Genomic DNA, 12,691 nt, shown 5'->3' with positions numbered 1-12,691 from the left:
GCAACGGGAGAGGCCGCAGTGGTGAGAGGCCCGCGTAATGGAAAAAAAAAAAAAAAAAAAGTCTCTTGATTCTTATTTGTGTTATAAGCAACTTTCTTGAGATATAATTTATATGCAAAAAATGTATATTTTAGCATTTATAGCTTGATGAGTTTTGATAAATGTGTGTATCAACCATTATCTCCAGAAAAACCCCATTTTATCACATCACTCCAGAAAGCTGCCTTAGTCCCTTTCAAGTCTGCTCCTACTTTCACCACGATAACTACTGATCTGATGTCTGTCACTATAGATTAGTTTTGCTGAATCTAAAACTTCATATAATGGAGTCATTCTGTAGGTACTCTTTTGAGTCTGGGTTATTTTGTTTACCATTATTTAAAAAAATACATCCTTGTTGAATATGTGAGTAGTTATTTTACATTGTTGAGTAGTATTCCATTTTATGAATATACCAGAGTTTGTTAATCATCCTATTGACGGGCATTTGATTTATTTCCAGTTTTTGGTTATTATGAATAAAACTTCTGTGAACTTACATGTATAGATCATTGTGTGGGTATGTTTTTATTTCTCTTGAGTAAATACCTAGAACTAGAATTACTGGTTCATAGGGTTAAGTGTACATTTAATTTTGTAAGAAGCTGCCAAACTATTTTCTGAAGTGATTATACGAGCAGTGTATGAGAGTTCCAGTTGCTGTATCCTTACCAACACTTGGTATTGTTGGCCTTTTTAATGTTAGCCATTCTAGTGAGTGTGAAGTGATATCTTATTACTGATTTAATTTTCATTTCCCTGATGATTGATGAGATTGAGCATCTTTTTATGTGCCAATTGGCCATTTATGTATCTTTTGTGAAGTATTAAATGATGCCTTCTACCCATTAAAAAAGTTAAAGTAAAATTTGCACACAGTAAATTTACACTTTTTTGGGTGGCAGTTCTGAATTTAGACAAATGCTTACATTTGGGTAATCACTACCATAATTAAAATATAGAACAATTCCACGACCCCCCAAAATATATTCTTGGCTTTTTGTTATCAACCTTTCCCTCCACCTGCAGCTCTAGGTAACCACTGATGTGTTTTCGGACTCTGTACAGTTTTGTTTTTTCCAGAATGTAACATAAATGGAATCATGTCGTGTAGTGTTTGAATCCAGCTTCTTTCTGTTGCCGTAAAGCATGTGAAGTTTATATGTGTTTATTGTGTATTTCAGTGGTTCTTTTTTTCCTAAAAATATAAACATTTATTAAATTATAACAGAGAAAATGTGCAAATCATATATATAAAGCAAATTAAGTTTATAAATGTGAACACACCGATGTGAACAGCATATAGATAAGAAAAGAGTACAATACCAGCATTCTAGAAGTCCCCTCATTCTCTACTCCTTCCCCCAGAAGTAACCATTATTCTGACTTCTAACAGCTAAAATAGTTTTCCTTTTTTTTTTTGCACTTTTATTTTTATTACAGTGGTTCTTTTTATTAATCCTGAGAGTATTCTGTTGTTCGAATGTACCATAGTTTATCCATTCCCCATTTGAAGAATATTCAGTAGTTTTTGGTGACTATGAATACATCTGCTATAGACATTTTCATACAGGTTTTTGTGTGAATACGTATTTAATTTCTCTTGAGTAAATACCCGAGAGTGGGGTTACTAGATCTTATGGGAATGTTTAACGTAAGAAACTGCCAAACGGTTCTCCAAAGTAGATGTGCCATTTTGCATTAACACTAGCAGTGTACAAGAGTTTCAGTTGCGCTGCATCTTTGCTAGTACTTTGTACTGTCCATTTTTTAAAGTTTAGCCATCTTACTAGATCTGTAGTGATATCTCACTATAGTTTTAATTTCATTTCCGTGATGAATAATTATGTTGACTGTCTTTTTGTATGCTTATTTGCCTTTGTATGTCTTTTGTTGATGTGTCTGTTCAGATCTTTTGCCCAGTTTTTAATTGGGTTGTCTTATTGAGTTTTAGGAGTTCTTCATACATTACAGATATAAGTCCTTTGTCAGATATATATAATGTACTACAACAGATTGAACACGGAAAGCTCAGATTTTGTTATTGGCAACAAATTGAAGTGACAAGGTCATTTCACGTATTTCCAAGAAAGTATCTGCCTGATACCTAAGTTTTATTAACCATAGTTTGTCATTCTTTTTTTTTTTTTTTTAAAGTAAACATGGTGTTCCATGAAAAAAGCAGCTAGCTCAGTTGGCCAAGGGCTTTTTCTCAAGACAACCATTCTACATTCATATGCAGCTAAAGTACTTTCTCTGTAGATCCTATTTTGTCACACAGAATATTAAATGTGTAATCAGAGGTCAAGCTCTAATGAAATTAATAATTTTCTGCCTTACCAATGTCATTGTTCATTGAGACTGACTTTTCTTTTGTATGTGGTGAAGAATAAATATAGTGACTGTTAGTACAGTTGGTTGCCACTCCCTGCAGTCTTACCCACCATTGCTTTTGGACTATCAGTGCAAATATCAGCACAGGTAGGTAGTTCAGGGTAATCTGTGCAATTCAAAAAAGTTATTCAACACTGAATATTTCAGCACCACTTACATTTATTGTTGTAAACATTCACATAGAAGATCTTTGATGATTAGTTGGTACTGACACGTGATGAACAAACAAAACAGTAAGTCCGGCCATATCCTTAAATTTAGTCATATATAAGGCAAAAGCACAGTTTCTTAGATGACATTAACTTCCATCTTCATGTTTGCAGCTAAATTTTAATTTTCTGTTACTGTAGCTTTGGAAATTGGCGGCACTATGATTTCTTTTATTGGTTTTTCCTCTGGGAGGAATTCAGTAATGTTGACTGGAGAAAGCTTTATGAGTCTCTGTTTTTGTGAGTTTCTCCAGCTGGAAAGCTGTAATAAACATTGTTTGGCTTTTAATGAGGTCATATTTACATTTAAACTCTGCAATTCATTTTTCTTTAAACTCTGAATGATTGTCTCAATGCCTCAGCTTAACTGGAACCATAATACTATTCACAAAAAGATAGCGTGTATAAGCCAATGGAAAGATTGCTTTTGTAATACTTTTTCATTTACAGTTTTGCTCAGGGTCTTGGAGTAGATTTCATCCCTTCTTAGAGTCAGAGAACTCTCTCTGATAGATCAGTATCATCTTTTTTAACATCTTTAAATGTAGGCAGTATAGCTGTGGGTTGAAGAAGTGAGTTTTCTCATCTCTCCTTTATAAGCCAGTGGTCCATTCTTAAATACTAGACAAATATAAGTAAATTTTCTTTTATTTTAAAATAGAATACTAGTAAATTTCAAAATAAAAACAGTTTAAAATAAAAACTTAAAGTTAAGAAATATTGTAAAACAAAGCAGTGTATTTGCTCCTTGATGTGTTTTTGCTCTGGGCACAGTAAAATTTCAAGACTTCAAAAGTAACAAGTTTTTAGATGATAATGAGGTACAGAGATTATAGCAGGTATAATCAAAGGTAGCTAGTAAGAGTGCAAAAGTGCTGGGAACTGAGTTAATCTCGGAACATGTATATAGTTATTTCCAAAACCTACCTTAGAAGCTTATGGAAAATATAATAGGTATACATTCCATGAGCCATCAGGGTGAAGTCATCACCACACCTTATATGTATCCATGAAAAACCTCCAGGATGAAAGTGAACAAGGCTAAATAAATACATAAAACTTAGCAATATTATGAAAACAGTTTTGACCCTGTAGCCCTCCTGAAAGGATTCCGAAGATCTCCAGGGATCTTTTTTTTTTTTTTAAATAACTTTATTTATTTATTTATGGTTGCGTTGGGTCTTCGTTGCTGCGCGCGGGCTTTCTCTAGTTGTGGCGAGCGGGGGCTACTCTTCGTTGCGGTGTGTGGGCTTCTCATTGCAGTGGCTTTTCTTGTTGCGGAGCATGGGCTCTAGACGCATGGGCTTCAGTAGTTGTGGCATGCGGGCTCAGTAGTTGTGGTGCATGGGCTTAGTTGCTCCACGGCATGTGGGATCTTCCTGGACCAGGGCTCGAACCCGTGTCCCCTGCATTGGCAGGCAGATTCTTAACCACTGAGCCACCAGGGAAGTCTGTCCAGGGATCTTTGGATCACACTTTGAGAACCACTGCCCTAGGGTGTGGTCTGGATTCAGCCCTTTGAGGTGTCTCAGCTGAATGTCCAGTGTGGTGTTGATGCTCTTTACTCTGTCTTGGCAGAACATGTAAGACCACCCGCATTGCTTGACTTCTGGCATTTTAGTTCTGTTCTCAACCTGATAATCCTTGAGGATCCTGAGCGTGCACAGCCTGGTTCTTGGTCCAAGGACTCATGGGGATCCCCCATGAGTCCCCCCCACCCACACCAATGTAACTTTCTCCTCTTTGGGGCCCTGCAGATTCCAGTCTTTTCTTTTCCCCAAATTCTCTCTGCCTCTTTAAGCTTGTTGAGACCACTGTTCCTAATTTCAGTTTCAGCTTTCCACACTTTGGTTGGGGAGTTGTCACTAGGTTGAGTCAGGGTGATTTTTGGAGCTCACCTGGTGAGTTTCCTTTGTCTCATGGTTTGTGGTCTCGTGCCACCTTATTTTCAGTTCCTAGAACAGATGCCTCATATATTTTGTTTAATTTTATGATTATTTATAGCTATCTCAGTAGAAGTTAATGTGTAATAGCTGCAGTTTTGTGAGTTAATTATTGATGGTGGTTATTAGCTTTTTAAATTAGGGTGGAGTAAAATAGTATGTGCGAAAACATAGGGACAAAAAACTCAGGGTGTCTTTTGGGAAGAGCATGTAGTCGCTGTGTTTAGAGTAGGGTCAACAAAGGCAGGCCTGCATTAGCTCATTCCCCTGGGTTCTTAGTAGAAGTCATTGACTAAAAATCACTGAGTTTCCCCCCACAGCTTTGACTAGGCTTCACAGCCTTTATGAACAGAGTACCATACCAAGTCACTCATGGTTGGCTGTTAGGGGAAGGAAACAATCTGTCAACTTGGGGCTCTAACTGTAGGATTCAAGGTAGGGAACACGAGGTGATGAAACTAGGAATTTAGGCTAGGCCTAAAGAATGGCTGTAACTTGCCTCAATTTTGCTTCCCTTTTCCCTTCCTAATGCTACTATTTCCATATATATATAACACGTTTATATGTTACAAGCCCAATAAAACAAGTTTATAATTACTTTTTTGTGCAGTTGTCTTTTTAATCCATTAAGAGAAGAAAAGGGAAAAATATATTTGTACTGTCTTTTATAATTACCTACATAATTATCTGTATGAGTACTGTTTGCTTCTTCATGTGGATTTGAGTTAACATCTAGGTCACTTCTTTTTTGCCTGAAGAATATCTTTGGTATCTCTTGTAAGGCAGATCTGCATGCCACAAATTCTCTCACTTTGTTTATCTGGGAATGTCTTTATTTCACCTTCATTTTGGAAAGATAGTTTAGCTGTATGTAGGATTCTTGGTTGACATTTTAATTTCTTTTAGTGTGTCATCCTACTGCTTTCTGCCCTCCATTGTTCTGATAAGAAATCAGCTCTTAGTTATATTGTGGTTTCTTTGCAAGTGATGAGTTGATTTTCTTAGTGCTCTCGATTCCTTTGTCTTTCAGCAGTTTAACTGATGTGTATAGTTGTATATCTCTGTGTTTATCATACTTGGAGTTTATTAAACCTCATGGATGTATGGGCCAGTATTTTAAAAATCAAATTAGGGAAGTTTTTGGTCATGATTTATTTGAAATATTGGAACCAAAGTACAATGATCATATTTAGGAAATTAACATTAGTACATTTCTATTACAGAATTTGACATGCTGTCAAATTTTGCCAGGTTTCCCAATAATGTCTTTGTAGCATATTCCCCAACTGATCAGTACAGGATCATACACTTTATATAGTTACTGTGTCTCTCTTTGTTTATTTATTTTTCTTTCTTTTGGCTGCTTTGGGTCTTAGTTGCAGCACACGGGATTTTTTTGTGGAGGCATGCGGGATCTTTTTCGTTACTGCGTGGTCTGTTGGAGCTTCTCTCTAGTTGCGGCTTGGGGGTTTTCTCTTCTCTAGTGGTACGTGGGCTTTGTAGTTTGTGGCACGTGGGCTTAGTTGCCCCGCGGCATGTGGGATCTTAGTTCCCCAGCCAGGGATCGAACCCGCGTCACCTGCATGGAAGGTGAATTCTTTACCACTGGACCACCAGGGAAGTCCCTTACTGTGTCTCTTTATTTTCCTCCTACCTAGCTTAGTTCATCTGCCTTTCTTTGACTTTTATGACATTGATATTTTCAAAGGCAGTTGTTTTGTAGAATGTTTTTTAATTTGGTACTCTCTCTTTCCTTAATAATTTTATTCAGGTTATGCATTTTGGGACAGAAATAATATGTAAGAGAATATACATAAAAGAGATGGTATGGGGGCTTCCCTGGTGGCGCAGTGGTTAAGAATCCGCCTGCCAATGCGAGAAACATGGGTTCGAGCCCTGGTCCGGGAAGATCCCACATTCTGCACAGCATCTAAGCCCGTGCGCCACAACTACTGAGCCTGCACTCTAGAGCCCGCGAGCCACAACTACTGAGCCCGTGTGCCACAACTACTGAAGCCCGCGCACCTAGAGCCTGCGCTCCCAACAAGAGAACCCACCACAATGAGAAGCCCACGCACCACAACAGAGTAGCCCCTGCTCACCACAACCAGAGAAGAGCCCGCGTGCAGCAATGAAGACCCAACACAGCCAAAAATAAAATAAAATAAATAAATTTATATATAAAAGAAGATGGAATGTTCTTCCCAGCATATCACATATATGATGCCAGTGTTGATGATGTTAATTTAGATGATGTGGATAAGGTGGTGTCCACCAAGTTTATTTTCTCTAAAGTTACCATTTTCCCCTTTGTCATTAATAAATAATTTGTGGGGAGATACATTGAGACAGTGTAAGGTATCCTTTTTGCCAAAGAAACTGATCAGATGGTTTTTGCGTCCTGATGATGCTTGTCTTGAATCAGTTATTACCATCATGGTGGCAAAAAGATAGATGCTTAAAATTTCAATAACGGTTTCTAGGAGTTTCAGTTTTAGTGTTCCTGAGAGAGCTTTCTTTATCCAATAGTGATAATTATAAGATACTTGGTGGTTAACCTGCTTATGTCATGGGTTTATTTTTCATGATTTTTAGGTTCATGTACTGGACAGACTGGGGAGAAGTACCAAAGATAGAACGTGCTGGAATGGATGGTTCAAGTCGCTTCATTATAATAAACACTGAAATTTACTGGCCAAATGGATTGACTTTGGATTATAAGGAACGGAAGCTTTATTGGGCAGATGCAAAACTGAATTTCATCCACAGATCAAATCTGGATGGAACAAATCGGTAAGATTACCTTATAAATTTATTTTTAAACTTTAAGTCAACCCTGTGATATCTTGATGTAGTAATCAAATTATAAAGCTTAATTTTATTAAGAAGTTAGCATATTTTTGGCTTAACTGTCAAAGGGGAAGAAGAATAGATTTTTAGTTTGCTTTTTAAAAAGGTAATGACATTTCTCATCTATCTTGGTGGCACTTAGAATTTATGGGTTGTATTTTCTCCTTCTTTACTCTGAGCTAATTTAGTTCTGCAGTGGTTCTCAACCAGGGATAGTGCTTCCATTCTCTTCCAGAGTGTTTGGAAATGTGTGGAGAATTTTGGTTAACACTGGGATTGGGAGTACTACTAGCATTTTAGTTCCTGGGGGGCCAGAGATGCTAAACATCCTGTAATGTGCTGGGCACCTAATGTGACAAAGAGTCATCCTGTTCAGACTTACCCACCTCCCAGGTGCTGTTTGTGGAAGCTCATTTGATAAGTCTGTAGACCAGGACAGGGTTGGCCAACTTTTTCTGCGAAGGGCCAGATCGTAAATATTTTAGGCTTTGTGGGCCATGTCTCTGTTGCAGCTATTTACCTCTGCTGTTGTGGTGTGAAAGAAGCTATATATAATAGCTAAGGGAATGGGCATGATTGTGTTCCAGTAAAACTTTTTTTGAGCCATTGGACTCTAGTTTGCTGACCCTTAGACTAGGAGAAAACCTACTGCATGTATGCTATACCTCAGTATTCACAGAAGACAAAGTTATAATACATAAACATGGAATTTCTATTCAGATCATGTTCAGATTAAAAAAAATTTTTTTATTGAAGTATAGTTGATTTACAATGTTGTGTATGTTCAGATTTTTAAAAAATATTTATTTATTTAGGCTGCGTTGGCTCTTTGTTGCTGTGTGTGGTCTTTCTCTAGTTGTGGTGAGCAGGCTTATCATTGTGGTGGCTTCTCTTGTTGCAGAGCATGGGGTCTAGGCATGTGGGCTTCAGTAGTCATGGCATGTGGGCTCAGTAGTTGTGGCACACAGGCTTAGTTGCTCCATGGCATGTGGGATCTTCCTGGACCAGGGCTCAAACCCGTGTCCCTAGCATTGGCAGGCGGATTCTTAACCACTGTGCCACCAGGGAAGTCCTGTTCAGATTTTTAAAAATACTTTATATATTCTTGTGTTTGGAAGATTATTTAGGTTTCTAGTGGTCTCATTCTAAAACCTTAGTAGAAGCAGGGAGGCTTAGGTAGTTGAAGGAATTTTTAAAAGTGTACACATTTGTAACTTATCTGAATTGTGAGTCAGGAATCATTTATAAGTGTTGAAAACCAGGAAAGATTTAAAGAATATATTAAAGTGAACTTTTTAAAATCATGGAGTGAGAGAATTTTTTGCCTTGTTGCAAAAAAGAATGAAATGACTCACAACAGGATCGTTTAAAAAATAATTAGAAATAAGTGTCAAAAAAAGTGATAAGTATATGATGAATATAACAACATAATTGCTCTGTTTGAACTTCAAATTTGTCTTTGAGAGGGATACTAGGAAGTGAATATGGCCACTCTGTAGGTTTTTGACTCTCTCAGAATACCCCCCAAAAAACCAATGGAACAAGATAGCAAATCTGAATACTTACCGTAAAGTTAACCTCAGGCATCCAGAAATGAAAGCAGGTAAGGGCAGACCACTAACAGCCACAAGACCTCCATAGTATTACTGTCTGTGCAAGAGTAAGCTGAGGGAGTGAGTAAAGTATTTCACTGAACTTAAAAGCAGGGGACCTCCAAAATAGCCCCAGCTATTTACTAGACAGTGTAGTGGGCTATATTAAGAGCAGTAGCTGAAATGAGAGTGGGGGGTTGCCCACTCCAATATGAGGCAAGTGCAGTGTGTCCGTGGTAAAGACAGAAGAGGACAGAGCAGTCTGGCTCCAGAGAATTCTCAAAACAGACCTGCTAGAGTTCTCTACCAGGACAGGGTACTACAGAGTAGAGACAAAGTTGAATAGAATAGCATCAAAATTCAGCACAGTAGGGAAAATTAAGGAATGAAAGGAGAAGGAAAGAGGAGGTTCAGATAACGATGGGCAGAGGAAGAGCTGGGATATCTCAGAAAGGGAGCTACCATATTTTTTAACGTGAAAACAGAAGAGTGAATTCTGTAAAGTTAGAAAAACTACGCTGAACACCACTATGTTCTAAAAGTTCAGGAAAACTAATTTCACATAAATAGAAACATAAAAATATCAAGGTATAAAATCCCATTTAAGGTTACTATGAAGAATATCTTATATTTATAACAGTATTTTAAGCTAATAACAGCTAAACTTTAAATGCGTACTTAGGGACTTCCCTTGCCGTCCAGTGGTTAAGACTCCACGCTTCCACTGCAGGGGGCTCGGGTTCAATCCCTGGTTGGGGAACTAAGATCCTTGATGCTGCGTGGTGCGGCTAAAAAGAAAAACCAGAAAACAAACAAACAAAAACAAACCATGTACTTAAACTCTACATTTTTTCTCCCACATTTAGTGTTTGTGATGTCACAATGCATATCTTTATACCTTGTGTATCCATTAACACATTATTATAGTTAGTTTTTACTACTTTCGGTTTTCAGTGATTTGCTCACCACCATTACAGCATTAGAATATTCTGAATTAACCCTATATTTATCTTTACCAGTGAGATTTATACTTTCATATGTTTTCCTGTTACTAATTAGTACTCTTGTTTCATCTTGAAGAAGTACCTTTAACATTTCTTTTAAGGCCGATACAGTGGTGATGAACTCCTTCAGCTTTTGCTTGTATGGAAAACTCTTTATCTCTCTTTTCATTCTGAAGGACAGCTTTGCTGGGTACAGTATTCTTGGTTGGCAGTTTTTTCTTTCAGCACTTTGACTGTATCATGTCACTCCCTTCCGGCCTGCAAGGTTTCTGCTGAAAAACCTACTGATAGTCTTATGGGGGTTCCCTTGTGTGAGACAGCTTGTTTTTTCTCTTGCTACTTTCAAGATTCTCTCTGTCTTTAACTTCTGACATTTTATTTATAAAGTGTCTTGGTGTGGGTCCTTTTGGATTCATCTTTTTTGGAAGTTTCTGGGCTTCCTGGATCTGGATGTCTGTTTATTTCCCCAGGTTGGGGAAGTTTTCAGCCATTATTTTGGGATAAGCTTTCTTCCCCTTTCTCTCTATCCTCTCCTTAGGGGACCACTGTCATGCAAATAGTAGTCCACGTGATGGTGTCCCATAAGTCCCTTAAGCTATTTTCACTATCTTTTATTGTTTTTTCTTTTTGCTTCTCTGGCTGGATGAATTCTACTGCCCTGTCTTTGAGTCTGCTGACCCTTTCTTCCGCTTGATCTAGTGTACTCTTGTACCCCTCTATTGAATTCTTTATTTCAGTTACTGCATTCTTCGGCTCTCTGATTTCTGTTTGGCACTTCGTTCTCTTTTAATTTTTGTTGTTGTTGTTGAAATTCTCACTTTGTTCATGCATTGTTCTCCTGACGTCAGTGAGCATATTTATGATGGTTGTTTTGAACTCTTAATCACGGAAATTATGTATCTTTGTTTCATTATGAAGTCTGTTTCTGTAGGGGTTTTTTTGGTTTGTTTGTTTGAAACATATTCCCTTGATTCTTCATTTTCCTTGACTCTCTGTGTTGGTTTCTGTGCATTAGATAAAACAGCCACTTCTCCCAGTCCTGACAGAGGAGGAGTCTTGTGTAGGATATGAACCTTAGCATTCAGCTTGGCCTGAGCTCTTGGTTGTCTCTCAAACCTTTGTGATTGTCCAAGCTGGCTTCTTTGTTCTTCTTGCTCCCAGTAGTTGAGTGTGTGCCAGGATTTGTCAAGTGTTCCATAGAGGAGGATTGCAGTTGGTACCTAGGTGAAGGCTGTTTGGAAGTCAGACCCCCAGGCAGCAGGGAATATACATGTAGTTTGAGCCCTTCTATGGAGAATCTCGGAGACAGGCTTTTTTTGCCTGCTCCTTCTGCTCTGGACCCAGCTTATAGCTGTGAAAGAGGTTCCTCCTGTACCCATTAAAAACTGCTTCGTTGTTTGCCACAGTCCTGTGGGATTTGTCAGGGCAAGCCCTGTTGACTTTCAAAGCCAGGTGAGCCAGGGGCCCATTCTTTGAGTGGCATCCATGAAATCTGGGGTACCAGATGTGTGTACAAGCTGATTCTGTGTGGAAATACTGGAGATTTGGAGTGGGCTAGTGGGAGAAGGCAGAGGCAGTATCTGCTGGCTTCCCTGGTCTCCTAGGAGGATTGCAGTTAGCCCCTGGATGTCTGCCAAGTTAGGAGCATGAGCATTAGACAGCAGCTTTTAAAGTATGAAAATAGACCTCTTTTAGGGAAAGACTGGGAGATGAGCAATTCTGACTGCTCCCTCTGTGCTGAGCTCTGCTGGGCTCGACATCTTATGTAAGCCTAATGGGAATCGAAAACAAAAACCTGTCATAGATATACAAAAGATTAATAGAAAAATCATCAAATCACAAAGAGAGGAAGAGAAGAAGGGAACAATTGAAATACACAACAGCCAGACAGCAACAGAATGGCAATAGGAAGCCTATACCTATCAATAATTACTTTATATGGAAATGGACTATATTCTGCAATGAAAACATGTAGAGTAGCTGAATGGATAAAACACAAGACTCACTGTATGTTGCCTGCAAGAGACTCACTTCAGCCATAAGGAAACACACACTTTGAAAGTAAAGGGATGGAAAAATGTGTTCCATATGAATGGAAACTGAAAGAAAGCAAGGAAGCTATACTTATATGAAATAAAATAGATTCTAAGCTGCAGACTGTAACAAGAGACAAAAAAGGTCATTATTTAATGATAATGGAGTCAGTCCAAGAAGATATAATTTTGTTAATACACCCAGCATAGGAGCACCTCCATATATGATGCAAATATTAACAGGCCTGGAGAGAGTAATAGACAGTAATACAACAATAGTAGGGACTTCAGTACCTCACTTTCAGTAGTGGATAGATCACCCAGGCAAAAATCAATAAGCAAATATTGGACTTAAAGTACATATTAGACTAGGTGGACTTAAGAGATGTTTAGAAACATTCCATCTAACAGCACCAGAATACACATTCTTCTAGAGCACACGTGGAACACTCTGGAGAATAGATTATATGTTAGGCCACAAAACAAGTCTTAATAAATTTAAGAAGGTTGAAATCATAACAGGTATCTTTTCTGACCACAGTGGTATGAAACTAGAAATCAGTTACAAGAAGAAAACTGGAAAATTATCACCTCATACCTGTTAGAGTGGCTTTTTTCAAAAAGACA

General features: G+C 38.1%; 1 protein-coding gene across 1 annotated transcript in view; it reads left to right on the top strand.

Annotated features, from left to right (window-relative positions):
• Positions 1–12,691, top strand: part of LRP6 (LDL receptor related protein 6) — a 178,247-nt gene that overhangs the window by 63,355 nt on the left and 102,201 nt on the right. The window contains exon 3 of the mRNA XM_082665597.1: positions 7,181–7,378. Within this exon, the coding sequence (XP_082521723.1) occupies positions 7,181–7,378 (198 nt within the window). The remainder of the gene's footprint in view (positions 1–7,180; positions 7,379–12,691) is intronic.

This window comes from Grampus griseus, assembly GCF_964374135.1.
Source record: "Grampus griseus genome assembly, chromosome: 11".
Classification (NCBI taxonomy): Eukaryota; Metazoa; Chordata; class Mammalia; order Artiodactyla; family Delphinidae; genus Grampus; species Grampus griseus.
This window is presented reverse-complemented; position numbering and strand designations above follow the sequence as displayed.